The following is a 19,670-nucleotide window of genomic DNA, read 5'->3' as shown; positions in this document are numbered from 1 at the left end:
AGGCTAGGGGTCTAATCGGAGCTGCAGCCCCCGGCCTACGCCAGAGCCACAGCAACGCGGGATCCAAGCCGCGTCTGCAACCCACACCACAGCTCACGGCAACGCCGGGTCATTAACCCACTGAGCAAGGGCAGGGACCGAACCTGCAACCTCATGGTTCCTAGTCGGATTCGCCAACCACTGCGCCACGTCGGGAACTCCCCGTTGATTATTTTTAAAATCCCAACAACAGCAGATAAAGGTAGTCTACCCAGATTCTTTATTTACACACAAAGAAAATGCAACTCTGCAGCACCCACGTGCAGCTTCGCCTTCTGCTGGTCTGGCCTCCCCAGCCAGAGGTGCTTTCTGGAGAAAGGCGGCATCGCCCACCCATCCAGCTGCCCCACTTACGGTTGGAGAGTCGGCCAGGCTCGGGCTGGGTGCTGTCCGCCGACTGGGTGCTGGACACCGAGGACACGCTGGAGCTCCGGACGAAGCCAAACGCCGCCAGCTTGGCTGCTGGGAGACGCGAGTAACCAGGAGGACGGAGTCCAGATTTTGGTAGGCTGGATTTTGCAGCATTTGAACTGGATGCCTTCTTTAAATCGGCTAAAACAAACACAAACCAGGAAAAGAAGATCTCAAGATTGAGAATACACAGTTCGTGAACACTAATCCAGCTCCAGCATAAACAGGCCAGAGCCACTCTTGCAGGGTCCAATTCAGCACATTCACAGACACGTCTGTGTGAGAAAGGGCCCTGAGTGCGGGCCGGGGGCTTCAGAGCTTCAAAGAGGAGGAGAGGCAGCAGGCACAGGAGACCAGAACAGACGCCTCACCCTATTAGACGGCCGTGAAGAAAGGTATGAAGTGCTCAGAAAGCCGAAGGGAATGAGGACACGTACTGTCGCAGGTCACCCTCGAATTGTGACCTTGAGACACACCTTACTTCTGACACAGGGTGGGCGAAGACCCTGGTAGCCAAACACTCATCAGCAATTATGAACTCCACGTGATAGGTCATAGGAACACACACACAGAACCATTGGCTAACCTTTTGGGGTTGTAGGAATGAGATGAAAAAGCCCAGACGGTGCAGCTGGCCAGGCTGAAATCTAGTCTCCATCAATTATTAGCTGTGGAACCTCAGGCACTTGACCTAATGCTTAGAACCAGTTTCCTCCCATGGAAGGAACAGGGTTGATGCAACTGGCCTGTAAGGTTTAGTGTTATTCCTGCTTGTAACACAGAACTTGGTGAACTTGGCTTAAACGGATGCTAGGTTTCATTTCTCTTTTCTCCATGACCTGTTTTTGTGTCAGTCTAAACCTCGAAATCAGTTCCCAGATATGTGCAACGCCAGCTGATTTTGAAATAAGAAGGCTTGATTTAATCCATCATCCCAGCACCACTGTGTCACAGCCATTGCGACAATCATCTCAACCCTAAGGAAGTCCCCCAATACCAGACTGGACCAGCACATCAGCATGCACATGCTTTTTAAGGGACCTCCCTGGTGGCACAGTGCCTTCACGATCTGGTGCTATCACTGCTATGGCGTGAGCTGCGGCACAGGTTTGACTCCTGGCCCAGGAGCTTCCGCATGCTGTGGGCACAGCCAAAAAGAAAAACAAAACAAAACAAAAAAACCCCAAAACAAAGTTCTCTTTAATATGCCATTTAAAAGGAAAAGAGCTGGAGTTCCCTAGTGACCTAGTGGTTAAAGGATCCAGCATTGTCACTGCCATGGCGCAGGTTCAATCCCAGGCCTAAGAACTTCTGCATGCTGTAGGCACGGTAAAAAAAAAAAAAAAGAAAAAGAAAACAGGCCAAAAGGCCAAGCATCCTCCTATTGTCTGGGTCAAGCCATTTAACAACAACACGTGACTCTGACTGCAGCCCTGTCTCCCCAGGTGCTTATGCTCCAACCATTCAGCGGGGCTCTGATGCTGCTGTCAGTCAACTCTTTGCTAACTACCGGAAGAGCAACCAGGCTGCAAATTAATGTTAAAGAGGGGCCATGTTTAAAAAACTCAAGGTCTAAAACTCAACGAAGAGTCTACACACTGGAAATATGCAGAGAACCAAGAGAGGCTGGGCCCATGGGGCCCCTTCCCTCCAGGAAGTGAAGGCCGTGGTCAGCTGCACAGCCAGGTGAAGGCGGCATCTGTACCACTGTGACCTCCTGACTTCTGGGTCAGGACCAGGAAGGGGAGGAATCCGGTGGCTACAAAGGAAGAGGGAAAAGGGAACGGGGGCTGCAGATATTCCCAACTCAGGTGTGTCCTAGTGCTGGGGAAAATGCTCAACCAGGACAGAGAAGAAATAATCACCGTTTAACAAGTAATAACGGCCCTTTTGCGGCAGCAATCGAATTGTCATGTCAATGCCTTCAAATTATTGCTCTCTGTTTCTTTAAAAGGCATAATTACACCACACGATAACTAAAAACACTTATTAGTGGGTGTGTAACACACATAGATGTAAAAAGGAAAAAGCCAAGAGAGCTATGTGGGAGCAATAGTTCTGTATCTCACTGAAAGTAGTATTAGTATTAGGCAGACTCTCATAATTTAAGACGACATGGTAAGCCCTGGAGCAATCATTAAGATGAAAACTCAAAAGATGCAGTGAAAAAAATCACTAAAGGAATTAAAATGCTACACTAGAAAATATTCAGTGCAAAAGAAAGCAGTAATGAGGAGGAGAAAAACAAAAAAGACATGAAGCAGACAGAAAATAAACAGCAGAATGGCACATGTACATCTAGCTGTATTCACAGCAATAGTAAGTGTGAACGTATCGAACAATCCGACCGTAAGGCTGCATGAAGAACGAGATTGAAATACATGCTGTCTGCTGGACAAACATTTTAGATTCAACTAGAGACTCAGTTTAAAAGCAGAAGGACGGGATAAGACATATCATGCAAAGAACGACCATCGGCAAGCTGGAACGGCCTTATTCATATCAGACAAGATACATTTGAAAACAAGAAACAGATACAGAGGGATGTTTTTATCAGGATAAAGAGTCAATCCCGCAGGCAGATAGAGCAGTTATAAACATATATACTTCTAAAACAGGATCCCAAAATACATAAAGCAGAAGCATACAGAATTGATAGGAGAAATAAACAATTCAAAATAGTTGGAGACTTCAGCACCCCTTCAGTAATGGGAACAATTAAGCAGAATAGAAGGTTCAAACACTATGAACCAACCAGACTTAACAGACATCTATAAAACACTCCATCCAACAGCGGGAGAATATAGAAACATCTTCAGTGTACCTAGAACCTTCTCCAGGATAAAATAAATACGAGGTTATAAAGTAAGCATCATTACATTTAAAAGGATTGAGGCAAAACTGTCACTGTATGCAGATGACATGATACTATATATAGAAAGCCCTAAGGACTCAACCCAAAAACTACTTGAACTGATCAACAAATTCAGTGAAGTAGCAGGATATAAGATTAACACTCAGAAATTAGTCCCATTTCTGCATACTAACAATGAAATATTAGAAAAGGAATACAAAAATAAAATACCTTTTAAAATTGCACCCCCCAAAAATCAAATACCTGGGAATACACCCAACCAAGGAGGTAAAAGACTTATATGCTGAGAACTATAAAACATTAATCAAGGAAATTAAAGATGATCCAAAAAATGGAAAGATGTCCCATGCTCCTGGGTTGGAAAAATTAACATTGTAAAAATGGCCGTACCACCCAAAGCCATCTACAGACTCAATGCAATCCCTATCCAGTTACCCATGACATTTTTCACAGAACTAGAACAAACAATCCAAAAACTTATATGGAGCCACAAAAGACCCAGAACTGCCAAAGCCATCCTGAGGAACAAAAACCAAGCACAGGAGGCATCACTCTCCCAGACTCCAGGCAATATTACAAAGCCACAGTCATCAAGACAGTGTGGGACTGGTACCAAAACAGACAGACAGACAGACCAATGGAAGAGAACAGAGAACCCAGAAAGAAACCCACGCACCTACGGTCAAGTAATCTTGGACAAAGGAGGCAAGAACATCCAATGGGAAAAAGACAGTCTTTTCAGCAAGAATTGCTGGGAAACCTGGACAGCTGCATGCGAATCAATGAAACTGGAACACCCCCTCACACCATGCACAAAAATAAACTCACAATGGCTGAAAGACTTAAACGTAAGACAAGACACCATCAAACTCCTGGAAGAGAACACAGGCAAAACATTCTCTGACATCAACCTTGCAAATGTTTTCTCAGGTCAGGCTCCCAAAGCAACAGAAATAAAAGCAACAATAAGCCAACGGGACCTCATCAAACTGATAAGCTTTTGCACAGCAAAGGAAACCAAAAAGAAAACAAGAAGACAACTTACAGAATGGGAGAAAATACTTGCAAACGATGCAATGGACAAGGGCTTCATCTCTAAAATATGCAAACAGCTTACACAACTCCACGGCTAAAAAGCCAACGGCCCAATTGAAAAATGGGCAAAAGACCTGAATAGACAGTTCTCCAAGGAAGACACACAGATGGTCACCAAGCACATGAAAAAATGCTCAACATCCCTGATTGTTAGAGAAATGCAAATCAAAACTACCACGAGATACCACCTCACCCCAGTCAGAATGGCCATCATTAATAAGGCCACAAACAACAAATGCTGGAGGGGGTATGGAGAAAAGGGAACCCTCCTGCACTGTTGGGGGGAATGTAAACTGGTACAGCCACTATGGAGAACAGTGTGGAGGTACCTTATAAAACTATACATAGAACCACCACATGACCCAGCAGTCCCCACTCGTGGGCATGTATCCAGACAAAACTTTCCTTGAAAAAGACACATACACCTACATGTTCATTGCAGTTCTATTCACAATACCCAAGACATGGAAACAACCTAAATGTCCATGGCAGATGATTGGATTAGGAAGATGTGGTATATATATATATATATACCACATACACACACACACACACACACACACACACACAATGGAATACTACTCAGCCATAAAAAAGAACAAAAGAATGGCATTTGCAGCAACGTGGATGGAACTAGAGACTCTCATCCTGAGTGAGGTAAGTCAGAAAGAGAAAGACAAATACCGTATGATATCACATATCTGGTATCTAACATAAGGCACAAATGAACCTTTCCATAGAAAAGAAAAGCATGGACTTGGAGAAAAGACTTGTGGTTGCTAAGGGGGAGGGAGAGGGAGTGGGATGGGTGGGGTGCTTGGGGTTAATGCATGCAGACTATTGCCTTTGGAATGGATTAGCAATGAAATCCTGCTGTGTAGCACTGCAAACTCTGTCTAGTCACTTATGATGGAGCCTGATAATGGGAAAAAAGAGAATGTATACATGTATGCGTAACTGGGTCACCATGCTGTAGAAAACTGACAGAACAGTGTAAACCAGGTATAAGGGAAAAAAATAAAAAGTATTATATAATAAAAAATATATTCATAGGAGATAATTTTTAAGAGAGCTATATTAACAGAAATAGTGCCAGCTTAGACTGAAAGAACCAGAGATAAAACTAAGTCAAAGAAGGTATTTAGATATTTAAACTTCTGCATGCAAGAAGTAGGTTGAGAAAACCTCTAATATGCAAACCTTTTATTGAAAAGGAAGATCAAGAGGACAGAACCAAGAGCCCAGAGAATAGAGCCAAGAGCTAAGAAAAATTATTCCCAAAATGTAGTATAAATTAGTCCAAATCAAGGAACCAGCAATAAGTGCCCTGCTGCATTTCAGAATTGCTTGACTCCTGTCATTGCGTCCCTCCCATTAGCTTCCTTCTTAAGAGACTCTATTGAAGTTATCCTTTGACTGTCCCACCACTCTCTATTGGGTAGACGGTGGAGGGGAAAATTTCTCTCTTTAGATCACAGGTGTTTGGTTGAAGAGGAACTGTACTCAAGGAGCTGTACTCAGCTCTACCTCGGCAGCATCAATCACCCCTGGACTTGATTCCCTTCCACAATGAGTTGGTGCTGACTCGTGCGACTAGTAGGATACTGAAGGTATGAAACTTTTAGGCTATGTTTTAAAAGACATTTCAGCTTCCTCCTTGATCTCCTGGATCGCTCACTTTGGCGGGAGCCAGCCACTATACTCAGGAGCCTCTGCAATACTCAGGAGTCTTTGTAGAGAACCTCGAGGAGCAAACTGAGGCCTCCTGCCAAACCAGCTTGTTGGTTATGAGAGTTAGCCACTTTGGAAATGGACCCTCCAGCCTCCAGCTTTCAGATGACTATTGCCGCTCCACTAACATGTGACTTCCTGGAGTTGAGGTCAAGGCTCAATTCAATGGGCCCGTCTCCCCACCAGAACAGTGATGCCTTGGCTTTACATAGGGAGTGCCCCAATTTTAGCTCTAAAAATCTCTTATCTTGGGGAATCCCTAGCACCAAACAAACTAGGATGGCTGATTACCCTACATTTATAGCTCCCAGGCTTAGCAACATCAACACTAACTTAACAGTTGTGTATCTGGATACAGGTGGGAAAGTCCCTGAATGTGAAGAGTGGTGAAAATGAGAGACGTATCTAGAGTAATAATATGGAATGAGCTGCCAACCAGAGAGTGGGCAAATTCTCTAATGACTGAAGATGATTTCAACATCGCAGTGAAACCAAACCATTAATATTTAGAAGAGAAGCTCTAGCACTGCAACAATCCAAAATCCACATACAAAGGAATGTAGTTGTACCCCTACCTCACACCATATGCAAAACCCAAATGGATAAGAGATCAAAATTTAAGACCTAAAACTTGAACGCTCTCAGAAGAAAACACGGGCATGCACCTTCATGAACTGGAACCGGGAAAAGACTTCTTAGATAGGACAGCAAAAGCATACAGAGAAGAAAAAATAGAAAAATTTGACATTATCAAAATTAAAAACTTAACTATTTCAAAGGACTCAATCAAGAAAGTGAAAAGAACAGCCATAGAATGGGAAGGATAATTGCAAATCCTAAGGGACTCATATTGAAAATGTATAAAGAATTGTTGCAACTCAACAATAAAAAGACAACCCGATTTAAAAACAGGCAAAGAAGGAAGAGACAATTCTCCAAAGAAGACACACAAATGGCCAAGAAACATGTGAATGTTTCAACAAGTCTATGAGCTTATGTCAACATCATTAGTCATTAGGGAAATGTAGATCAAAAAGAATGAGATAACATTTTACATCCAGAGGATGGTTATAATTTAAAAGTAATCTTAAGTGTTGGAGAGGTTGTGAGGAAATTAGAAATCTCAAACACTGATGGTGGGTATGTAAAATGGTGCAACTCCTTTCGAAAAGAGTCTGGCAGCTTCTCAAAAGGTTAAATACAGAGTTATCTACCATATGACCTAGCAATCCTATTCTTGGGTATATACACAAGAAAAAAATATATATCTACCCCTAAACTTGTATACAAATGTTCAACAGTAGCATTATTAATAATAGCCAAAAAGTGGTTAAAACAACCTGAATTCCATCAACTGATGCATTTATAAATAAACTGTGATGTAGCCATACAATGGAATATTATTCAGCAATAAAAAAGAATTGCTATGGACTGAACTGTGTTCCTCCAAAATGTTGAAAGTGAAGCTCTAACTCCCAATATGACTATTTAGCGATAGATCTTTAAGAAGGTAATTAAGGTTAAATGAAGTCATAAGAGTGGGGCTCCAATCTGAGAAGGCTAGCATCCTTATGAGACGAGGAAGAGACACCAGATTTGTGTGTGTGTGTGTGTGTGTGTGTGTGTGTGTGTGTATTCCTGCCAGAAAAATGTCCATGTGAGGACACAGTGAGAAGGTGGCCACCTGCAAACCAAAGAGAGAAATTCCACCAGAAGCCAACCTTGTTGGCACCTTGAACTTAGACATCCAGCTTCTGAAACAGTGAGAAGATAACTTCCATTGTTTAGGCCGCCCTCCAGTCTGCAGTGTTCTATAGGGACAGCCCAAGCAGACTAACACAGGGCTGCAGTACCGACACCTGCGCCAGTGTGGATGAACCCCGAAAACATTAAGGCAAGTAAAAGAAGCCAGACACCAAAGGTTAATATGACTCCATGATATGAAATAGCCAGGAAAGGCAAAGCTATAGAGATGGAAAGCAGATTTGCTATTGCCAGGGGCTGCAGTTTGGGGGAAATGAGAAGGGCCTGATAATGGGGACAGGGGTTCTTTCTTTTTGGAGTCAGGACAATGTTCAAAACTTGACTGTGACCATGGGTCCACAACTCTTTGAGCAGGCTTAAAACCCCTGGATTTATGCTTTCCATGGATGACCTGTTTGGTATAAGAATTATATCTCAATAAAGCTGTTATGTAAGAGAGACCGAGATAGACAGCTTTAGAGCTGACTAGCTAGTTAACTAGCTCCCGGAAAGGAAAATAAAGGGGCAAGAGGGAAGATACAGAACATAAGGCAGAAGATGGATGAGGAGATCAGCCCTTCCTGACCCCAAAGACAGATGACTAAATAGAGGCATTTGTCGGGTCAGCAATTGGCACAGCCACGGAGACCAGCGCCAAGGGTCGGAGAATGAAAACCGCCTCGAAGAGAGTAAAAAGGAAGAAGTGGGAGGAGTAGAGAAGAAAGAACTGCAGGCCCTCCAGCTCTACCTGGTTCAGGCACGTTCAGGAAACGGCAACTGAACAGACACCGGCTGTCACCCCAGCTCTGGCAAAATAAAAATCAGTGAGACCTGGGCCCTGCTAATAGCAGCAGCCACTGCACACTCGGGACAGGCAGGTGCCCAGAGCGGGGGGAGCTCAGCCTGGCCCACCAGGGAGTGGGCTCTCGGAAGAGGCGACCTGGAGCTGGGTCACGAAGGACACACGGCAGCAGGTGGGGATCAGAGGGCGTGTCAGGGAAGGCAGGCGAGCCGGGTCTGGGCGTGCAGGGGCAGACCTCACTGCCATGACGTCCTTGCCCTCTTTCCCGATGATGCGGAGCCAATAAAGACTGTTACGGAAGGAGGGTGGGGACGGATGCTGTGCGGACAGCGGGGCTGCAGCAGGTCCGTGCTAGAGGGAACCGCTGTGGTTAAGCCACGCCCCACTGAGATCACGTGTACCTGGAAATACAGCGATGTGCAGGGACTCAGGAAAACCCTTCCCACTTCAAGAAGAATATAAGCAAACAGTGGGCAGAAGAGCCCTGTGGAAGGAAGGCTCTCCTGCAGGGGAGCTGGCCAGCCAGTGGGCTCACTCCCTGTGAGCAGCAAAGCCACCACAGAGAGAGGCGCATGGTGCCCAACAGGGGAGCTTCCATCAGACGGAGGTGCCTTAGACCCTGTGCTTTTGCTGCCCTCATTACAGGTGTGTCTGCCCATAATCGACAAATGCTGATCAAAGACGAATTTAACTGAGATTGCCGGCTCCCGGGCAGCATACAATATCCAGGCCAGAACGGGAACTAGTGAAAGTGGTTCTGGTTTGGTTTGGTTAATGCGTTTGGAGGTGAAAACAGAACCCCGTGTTAAATGAGCAATAAATAATCTGCAAAACTAAACAAACCCATTTATGCAGTGTGTCTTCAACTGAGGTGCAAATCTTGAGTTTTGCTTATAACAACCTAAAACAATGAGACTAAGCATTTTTGCACGATCCTAGTATAACCAGGGTCTGAGTATCTGTGTTGGCGTTTTTGCCTACATCTTATTATATCACCTAAAGTGACTGTATTTAATCCAGAGACTCACACATATCCAGCAACATACTTCTTTTCCTACTGTAATAGAATAAAACAGCCACCAGGGAGAGCTGACCTCTCTATTCATAATTGGTCTGCGTATAAATCAATCAGAGCCTTTGGGTACGAGAAGGGAGTTGGACAGGGTAGGGTTGGGAGCAGGCAGGAAAGAGTGCCACAAACAGAAGGAAATTAGCAGAAGGGACAAGTAACATAAACACTACAAAGGTCACACCTCTGCTGGACAGATCTGCTTCTAAATAGAAGCTGTTGAAAAAAGAGATGTCAAACGCAGGTGAGCTTGGACTGGCACCGCTTACAGAATCGGAAGAGGGAGCCAATTATTTTTCACTGATTTTTAGAGCTACGGAGGCTTCTAAACTGCTGTGGGTCGACGTGTGGAAGGAGAAAGCCCTTGGATCCTATTTATATTAGCGGTTCTCGGGAAAATCAGCAGAGGCTCAAAGCTCATCGAAAGGAACAATATTTATACGAGCAAATGCACTTGAATCATCTGTTTTCTGAGAGCTGGCTTTAGCATTGCAAAATAGAGGGGGAAAGAATCGAAGCCCTTGCTCTCTTTGCTAAGGAATAAAGAACTCAGAAAACGATGATGACACAGCATGTCTTTTCCGTGGAGGGCACTCGGAAGCCCAGTTCTCGGCATGCTCTCACCACAGTGACGGAACAGAATCATTTTACGAGGCTGAGCAGCACCCTGAGAGGTGCTGGGTTTAAGGAGCATAGCAGACTGTCAGCTCAAGGTGGTGCACAGAATGCAGGCATTTTGTCCCTTTCTTGCCCAAGAGGCCTTAAACTGAGAGTACAATTTTAAGAGGTACAGTGAATCATCACGGCTAAAAAGATTGACTTCTCCCTTCTAAGCACTTTACATATTTAAACCTAGAGCAAGAGAGAAAAGAGACAGGTACTTACTGAGCCAAATATTTCAATAGTTTCTGGAGCCGAGGCGGAGGCCCCTGACTGGCGCACAGAGGAGAGGCGCAGCCTGCAGCGGGTAAAGAAACACTGCAGCAGAGGAAGCAACTGCTGACCTCCCAGCCCGGCGGCCACGGAGCAGCGCCCGGATCCCAGGAGGGAGGAGGAAGAGGCTGAGATGATGAAGGAGACGCTGTAACCCCCACCTACCATCTCCCTCATCCGGCCCCGCGGTGTCCAGCACCCGGGGAATCGGCGCCCACCGCCCCAGCCCATGCCAGGCGCCGGGGTGAGGGGAAACGGACTCCTAAAGAGTTTGAGCAAATGGACTTCGAGTTCATCCAACTCAGTAAAGAGTGAATGATCGTAAAGAATTTGAGAAAAGCCTCCACCATAATGCAAACAACAAAAAATTGAGAAAACAAAGAGAAAACACACCCCCTGAGAATACAGAGAGAATTCGGGAAACACAAGATATCTTTTTAAAAAAAATCTACTTAGTATCTGGAGAGAAATTTGGGAAGCTATTGCAACAGTAAAAGGAAGAGCCATCTGCTAGGAAAAGACACAATCAGAAACCAAGAAAGCATGCTTGGAAATGCAAAAAATACCAAAACAATGCAAAGCCCAGCACGACTAAGATGAAGAAGGAAAGCCTGAGGAGAGAGAAAACAGGTGAGAAAAGCTAGACACAGGTGATCATCCGGGGAAGTCCAAAACCAAGTTCCAGGAAGAACGAGAAAAGAGAAAAGTAGGAATGAACAAGCATGATTACATGACGGCCCAAAGCTAAGGGAGACGGGCCTTCAGACCGAGAGCTTAACGGGAGCTCAGCGAGACCTGTCAGTTCACCCACTCCGATTTCCTCTCTCTCTGTCTGCCACCCATGTTCGTCTCTGTCTGTCTTTCTCTGTCTGTCTGTCTCTCTGACACAAAATGAATACACACACACACACACACACCTGGAAATTTTTAAGCACCAAGGATAAGAGAAGATTCTAAAGCATCCAGAGCGAAACAAAAGCAGGTCTCCCATCAAAAAAAAAAAAAAACAAACTTATTTTCTCAGACTGGTATCAGGTTTCTTTTTCCCTTTTTTTTTTTTTTTTTTTTTTTTTGCTTTTTAGGGGTGCATCTGCAGCACTTGGAGGTTTCCAGGCTAGGGGTCTAATCAGAGCTGTTGCTGCCAGCCTACATCATAGCCACAGCAACACGAGATCCAAGCCGCGTCTGCGACCTACACCACAGCTCACGGCAACGCCGGATCCTTAACCCACTGAGCGAGGCCAGGGATCGAACGCACGTCCTCATGGATACTCATGGGGTTGGTTATCACTGAGACACAACGGGAACTCCTGGCATCAGATTTCTCTCGAGCAACGCGGGAAGTCAGCATGTTTTGAAAGAGAATCACTTTCGACTTAGAAAATGATATTTAATCTTGTGAATGCAGACTGCAGAAAGTTTCAGAAATGCAAAAACCCTGCAAGTTTGCTTTCTTCGAACTCTGTCTTGGGAAATTCCCAAAGATGTGCTCCAGCAAAACAAACTAGGAAACCGAGGAAGGGGAACACGGGGGTCCTTCCCAGGAGGGAGCTGAAGGGAAGTTCCAGAAGAACAACATCGAGCTGAGAAGTCAAAGAGAAGCCGCAGGAGGGAAATTCTCAGAGGGAGCCCGGGAGAACCAAAAAAGGCATCTTGAAACAGAAAGCCCAGGACGCAGGGGGTCTGTAAATACCTCCTGTGCAATTCCATCCCACACTCCGGTTGGAGATGTCACCTACCCAATCCGCTCAATGCTCTCCAACTCCTGAACCTCTGCTTTGAGGTCATGTGTCCAAGTGGCTCTGGATTAAGGAAGGACAAGAATGTATAAAGATAAGGATACAGCCCCTTCCACACTATAGACAATCCAGGAAGACAAGCTTTGTGCTGGACGCTCACAGACAAGGAGGAAGCAGACAGAATCCTGAGATTCCGTATCAACCAAGGTGAGGAGAGCAGAACAAGAGAATCTAGAGGTTCGTCCCCATCCGTACCATCATTTTAAATAGCAAGGAAATGGACGGAGTTCCTCCACGGCTCAGCGGGTTAAGGATGCAGTGTTGTCACTGCTGTGGCTCTGGCTACAGCTGTGGTGCAGGTTCCATCTCTAGCCCAGGAACTTCTGCATGCCACAGGTTCAGCCAAACAAACAAACAAAAACAAAACCAAAAACACCCCAAAAACCAAGGAGATGGAGCAGCGAATCACAAGGTCCACACCCTCCAGCCGAGTCCCACTAGAATCAGTAGAGCTGAATTGGGGTTGCCATTACTCTTCCTTGCTTTTTATTCGTGATGGCTTTCCCTTCCAATCTATCCTGACGTGAGCCTGACTCATACAGCCGGGGGTTAGTCAAATCCACCTCCTAAAACCCATCCACTTCCCTCCACCCCTCTCTCCACCCCCCACTGTTATTTACAGTGCCCTGCATCAGCCTCCTAAGGGTCCCTGTCTCCGTCCGGGTCACCCCACCTCATTCCTGTCCCTCAATGCTCCACACTTCAGTCTAACTGCTATTTTTTAATGAGGTATGATCCTGTCAGTCCCTTGCTTAATACTCTTTCATGGTGCCATCTTGCTCTTTAATGGAGAAAAGGCCATTCTTGAAAACAGCTTGCCATCTCATCATGACCCGCTGTCATTTTTCCCATCCTTCGCTGACCCTCTCTGTTCACGGCACACCACTCTTCCATGTGCCACTCCTTCTGCCTGCAGGACCCTCTCTTCCACTCCTACCACCTTCGGATCCCTCACCCCACACCTCAAATCCTTTGCTCCCTTCATGCCACACTATACCCGAGAAACTTTTCTGGGCCTCACGCTGAGGTTAGATCCCCCTCCTGAGCCCAGAAGACAGTGCCATCCCACACTCAACCCACCGCATCGTAACTGCCTGTGGCATCTCTCCCATGCTGTTCACCGTTGTATCCTCAGCGCCTAAAACAAATGGGCACATACTAGGGGCTCAATATGTATTAAATATATGAACAGTGTTTGTCCAAATAAATAAAAGAACCGTTGTTAGACCTGTGATCTACCCCAGAGCCACTGAAGCTGACTCTCTGGGTCTGGGCGAAGGCAACTTACTTTTTAAAAGAAATTTCTGGGGGAGGGAGTGGGATGGACTGGGAATCTGGGGTTAAGAGATGCAAACGATTGCCCTGGGAATGGATAAGCAATGAGATCCTGCTGTGCAGCACTGGGAACTATATCTAGTCACTTACGGTGGAGCAAGATAGTGCGAGAAAACGAATGCATATATGTATGTGCCACTGGGTCTCTGCTGCACTGTAGAAAATTGACAGGACACGGTAAACCAGCTATAATGGGGGGGGGGGAAATTAAAAATAAAATAAGTTTCTGTGGGGCATGATAACGCGTGCTCAGTTGCAATGAAAGTAAGCCAAAGATGGGATGGCTTTGTTGGCTGAATGCGCAAGAAAAATACAGTCATTGTCAATGTCCACTTCTACAGTAGGTAGAAATGGGTAACACTGAGAAATATAGTAAAACGAACAATGGAACAGACTGAACGGTTCCTCCACAGCCTCCAAGACACACCCCAACATCACCCAGTGTCATTAAGACACCAAAGGAATCACTGTGACACCACGCTGTCTTTCACCAGGTAAGGAATTTCAGCATCAGTTTGTCGCATAGGCATGTCTTCCCTTCTGATTCAAATCATTCTTGGTAGATAATACAGTTCTCAGGAATGAAGCAGAACCGTGATAAACACAGTCACGTGGCACGCAGGTGGTGCCAATAACCTGCTCTCATTCTTAGCATGGGAATCGACGCCCCGTGCCCACTCCGTTTCCTCTAGGCCTCTCGTTTGTCTCGGGAGAACCAATGCTACTCGCCCTCCACGTGGGATCTTGATCTCAACATCTGCCACCCTCCCGGGCATCTGGTTCCAACAGTTCCCACAAGGACACCCTTCAGCCTCTGTCCACAGGCCACGCCTTCTCGCTCACATCTCCAGCTAGTTCCAATCTCTCCCACACACTCTGAGAAACAAAAGCCATCTCAGCCCTGCCTCCCCGCCAGCCAGCACCCAGGCGCTCTCCTCCACCAGCGCCTTTTTAGCAGCAGCAGTCTATTCTCATTGCTTTCACGTCCTCACTTTCCATTCACTGCTCAACCTACGAATATGTGACTTCCGCCCCCGCATTCTACTAAAATGGCTCATTCAAAAGGAGGTCACCAACTGCTTCCTAATTGCCAATCCCAACAGCCTCTTTGCATCTCACTTGTTCTTTCTCCTGTGAGGCAGTGTTGACCGCTTTCTACCTTGAAGGCTCGCTCTTCCCCGGACTCGTCCCCCTACCCCTACAGGTCCTGCCTTTGTGGCTTCTTTCTTCAGGTCCTCCCTAACTGGGGATGCAAAGTTCCCTCACTTCCCCTCCCTCTCCCTCCCTGAGCCGCTCACCCGTCTTCACGGCTCCAGGCACACATCTAAGGAGCTGTGATTCCCATAAGGACCTTGGGCTCAGGCCATTCTCCTGTCCCGATTTCAGCCCTTTGGAAATTTCCACCTGGATGTCCCCGAGGAGCCTCCCACTCCGCACGTGTCCGGTAACTAACTGTCCACCGCCACCCCGCATCCTCCAGAGCATCCTCCAGTGCCCCTACTGAGTAACTGGTCCCTAGAGAGGATGTGATGACCTCTCTCTCTGACAAGTGTGCATTCTACCTTTACCCCTCCCCGGCCTGGCAAATCCCATTTATCGTTCCAAATTCAGCTCAACTCGCCTCACGTAGAAGATCTTTCCAGAGCCCTGATCCGCCGGAGCGGAGCTGGGTGCCACTCCCCGCCCCGACCCCTGCCATGACAAGCATTCTGCACATGTCTATCAAGTGCGGCTCCCTTCTTATCGTAATTACTGATTTTTCTCTCTGTATCGCCGCCAAGTTATGGGCTATGTATTTAATCTGTGCATCCCACACACAGACCAGCACTTGGCTCATCCCAGGTCCCCAGAAAACCTTTGTTGAAGAGATGAACGAATAATATATTGGATAAAGGAATGGATGTGAACACCTCGAGAGTGGTGATTCTCTAAAACAGCACTTGGTCAGCAAACCACAGGCCTCAGGCTGTTTGTTTCTGTAAAAAGAGTTTTACTGGAACTCAGCCTGCTCCTTCACTCACATAGTGGCCGGGGGTGCGCCTGCATTACGATGGCAGAGCTGAGTAGTTATCACAGAGACTGGTTGGCCCACAAGGCTTAAAATATTTACTACCTGGCCTTAATTCCCCCACTTCTGCTCCAAATCATCTCAAGACCTTATCAACATTCCCTAACAATGAAAACAAAAAAACCAGAAAATCCAGCACCTACCACCACTGCTGCTGCTATTGCCATTTAGTCAATAGGTACTGAGGATCTGAATCCCTCCGCTCTTACAGACTATACATCGCAGTGGGGTGAGAGAGAATAAACATATAGAAGCAAAAGAAGATTAATTATAGACCACTATGAAAGACGGTGAAGGAGATAAACAGGAAACTGTGTCAGAAAGTCTCTGGGAAGGGGTCGCTGTGCAGGGGGTGAATAGAGCTGTCTTTCTCTCTGGGGCAATCGGACTCATGTTAAAAACCGCAGGAGGGGACAGGGCCGGTCCTGGAGTGTGCTGGAAAAAGCATGTTCTAGAAGGCACGGTGAGTACAAAGGCCCTGGGGTAAGAAAGGGGGGGAAAATGCTGATGGAACTGCATGGAGCTGCCTGGGGTGATGTGTCCGAGAAGAAAGACCGCGATGCAAACAGGCTCCAGGGAGGCGGCAGGAAGAGACCCGGTCTTGGAGGCCTGGGGCAGGTGTTTGGGTTTGTTGACTGCACTCTGAACGCTGGGCACTACACTCAGAGCTTCCTCTCAACAATCTACCACCTTAAGTTCTATTACTCCCATTTTACAGACGGAGAAACTGAGCAGAGAGAGGCATGAATTGAGTAAATACCAAATCAAGACTCTGGGATGAGAACCTGGGTCTGTCCGACTCAGAACACAGGGACGGAATAAGGACCACACAGCCTCCTCACCTGTGTTCAGCAGTGTAGACCCTCCACCTAAAAATTACCGTCACCACAAAAGCAATATACGTCATTACAAAAATCTGGAAAATACTTCAAAAAGCTAAAAATAGAACTACTATATGATTCAGTAATCCCATCCCTGGGCATCTATCTGGAGAAAACCATAATTTGAAAATATACATGTATCCCAATGTTCACTGCAGCTTGATTTGCAATAGCCAAGACATGGAAGCAACCTAAATGTCCATCGGCAGAGGAGTGGATCAAGAAGATGTGGCACATCTACACAATGGAATATTACTCAGCCATTAAAAGGAAAGAAATAATGGCATTTGCAGCTACATGGCTGGACCTGGAGATTGTCACGCTAAGTGAAGTTAAGAGAGTGAAAGACAAAAAACATATGATATCACTTATACATGGAATCTAAAAACAAACCCCCCAAAAAGATACAAATGAACTTATTGCAGAACAGAAACAGACTCACATACCCTGAAAACAAACTTCTGGTTACCAAAGGGGACAGGCGACGGGGAGGGTGGGGTGGGAGGGGTGGACTGGGGGGTTGAGACTGGCATATGCAGTGTGCTATATGGAATGACTGGCCAACATAGGCCTCTTTTACAGCACAGGGGCCTCTACCCAGGATTCTGTGATCATCTACATGGGAAAAGGATCTGAGAGAGAATGGATGTGTGTACATGTGTCACTGTGTCACTCTGTTGTACAGCAGAAATGATCCCAACCTTGTAAATCAGCTCTACGTCAATAAAACTTTTAAAAAATGGAAGAAAAATCTAGAAAAGATGTAAAAGTATATCATCATTAGTATCTCATGCTTAAACTACAATACTAGTTTCCTCCCTAGCCTCCCTGGCCTCCTAAAGGTGATGTAATCCACGCTGCCGCTCATAACTATCTCTTCAAAGTATAAAACCATCAGTTTTTCCATTCAAAAACCTAAAGACAGTAGCTAAACAACAAAGACCCACTGTACAGCACAGGGAACTATATTCAATATTATGTAATAACCTATAATGATAAGAATCTGAAAAATATATGTATCTGTATCTGAATCACTTTGCTGAACACCACAAACTAACACAACATTGGAAATCTACTCTACTTATATTAAAACATTTTTAAATTTTTTAATTTTTAGAAAAGGATCTAGGAAGTCCTCCCTATAGCACAGTGGGTTAAGGATACGAGTGCTGTCTCTGCAGCAGCTCGGGTTGCTGCAAAGGTACGAGTTCAATCCCCAGCCCAGTGCAGTGGGTTAAGGATCTGGCATGGGTCACGGCTGCAACTCGGATTTGATCCTCGTTCCGGGAACTTCCACATGTTGCAGGTTCGACTAAAACAAATCAAAACCTACCATTTCCAATTCCCTACCGAAAAACAAAAACAAAACATTCCCTCCAGACTTAGCTTGGCAGTGAAGGCCCTTCACAATCCGGCCCCAACATATTCATCGGGTTCTGCCTCAGGGACGGAGACAGAACTAGTCCCTCTTCCCTAAAGAAGCTGCAAACGTCCACGCCTCTGCCATACTCTTCCTGCAGGGCCTCCGGGTTTGGCTGGGTCCATCCCTGAATTCTCCTAGGCCCAGCTCCCACATCAAGCCCCGAGCGGCCAGCTCCCAAGCTGCCCTGTGCTGTTCCTCCTCCAGGAACACCTTCCATTAACAGGACACAGTGCTGTGCAGGGAGCCAGGGCGGCACTGGTTCTCCTGAATGGGCCTCCCTCTTTGCATCCCTGAGCTCTGCTCGGATGGGGGAGGGCCTGCTGCCATGAGGTGTGTGGCGGGGGCAAAGGATTTCACAGGCACTGAATTCATTAGCCATGCAAACTGGTCTTCTAAAACCAATCAGAAGGTTCAGAGCTATTATCGGCTTTGACACCAAGAAGGCAAACACCATAAGTGAAAAATAATACTGTCACCGAAATGCTTCCTTTAGAAAATCTGAGCATATGCTACATTTTGCTAAATTTCTGACACTATGGTGACCATTCAGACGTTTCAACAATTACTACTGTGCTTGCGTTTTAAGGTTTCCGATCAAGTTGACCTGTCCTTTGACATAGGTTGCATTGACTTAAGTGTCTACATTTTAAAATCTGATAGGACTCGACCTGCCTTTTGAAAAAAACTACCAAAGAGGCAAGTTTAGACAGTATGTTGAACTCTAAAATAGACTTTATTTCAATAAGCAGAATTCATAACAAAACTGAATATAACCTAAAGAGACAAAAGTCCTGTCCTCTGAAAACTATAAGACACTGATGAAGCAAATCAAAGATGACACAAATAGATGGAAAGACATACCAAGCTCTTGGATTGGAAGAGTTAATATTATCAAAATGACTATACTACCTAAGGCAATGTACAGATTCAATGCAATCCCTACCAAATTACCAAGGACATTTTTCACAGAACTCAAACAAAATATTTTCAAGTTTGTTTGGAAGCACAAAAGACCCAGAATAGCCAAAGACATCCTCAAGAAGAAAAATGGAGCTGGAGAAATCAGGCTCCCAGACTTCAGACTATAGTACAAAGCAAGAGTCATCAAAACCATATGGTACTGGCACAAAGACAGAAATATAAATCAGTGGAACAGGATAGAAAGCCCAGAATTCAACCCATGCACCTACAGCCAACTAATCTATGACAAAGGAGGCAAGAATATATAATGGAGAAAAGACAGCTTGTTCAATAAGTGGTGCTGGGAAAACTGGACAGCCCCATGGGAAAGAATGAAATTAGAACACTCCCTAACACCATACACAAAAAGAAACTCCACATGGATGAAAGACCTAGATATAAGACCAGGTAGTATAAAACTCTAACAGGAAAACAGGCCAAACACTCTCTGACACAAACCACAGCAACATCTTCTCAGATTCACCTCTTAAGAGTATTGACAATAA

General features: G+C 45.7%; 1 protein-coding gene across 3 annotated transcripts in view; it reads right to left on the bottom strand.

Moving 5' to 3' along the window:
- Window positions 1-19,670, bottom strand: part of MTUS2 (microtubule associated scaffold protein 2) — a 478,717-nt gene that overhangs the window by 288,627 nt on the left and 170,420 nt on the right. For all 3 annotated transcript variants that reach the window (XM_047755832.1, XM_047755833.1, XM_047755831.1), the window contains one exon: window positions 394-591. In XM_047755832.1, coding sequence (XP_047611788.1) covers window positions 394-591 — 198 coding nt within the window. The remainder of the gene's footprint in view (window positions 1-393; window positions 592-19,670) is intronic.

This window comes from Phacochoerus africanus, chromosome 13 (assembly GCF_016906955.1).
Source record: "Phacochoerus africanus isolate WHEZ1 chromosome 13, ROS_Pafr_v1, whole genome shotgun sequence".
NCBI classification, from domain to species: domain Eukaryota; kingdom Metazoa; phylum Chordata; class Mammalia; order Artiodactyla; family Suidae; genus Phacochoerus; species Phacochoerus africanus.
This window is presented reverse-complemented; position numbering and strand designations above follow the sequence as displayed.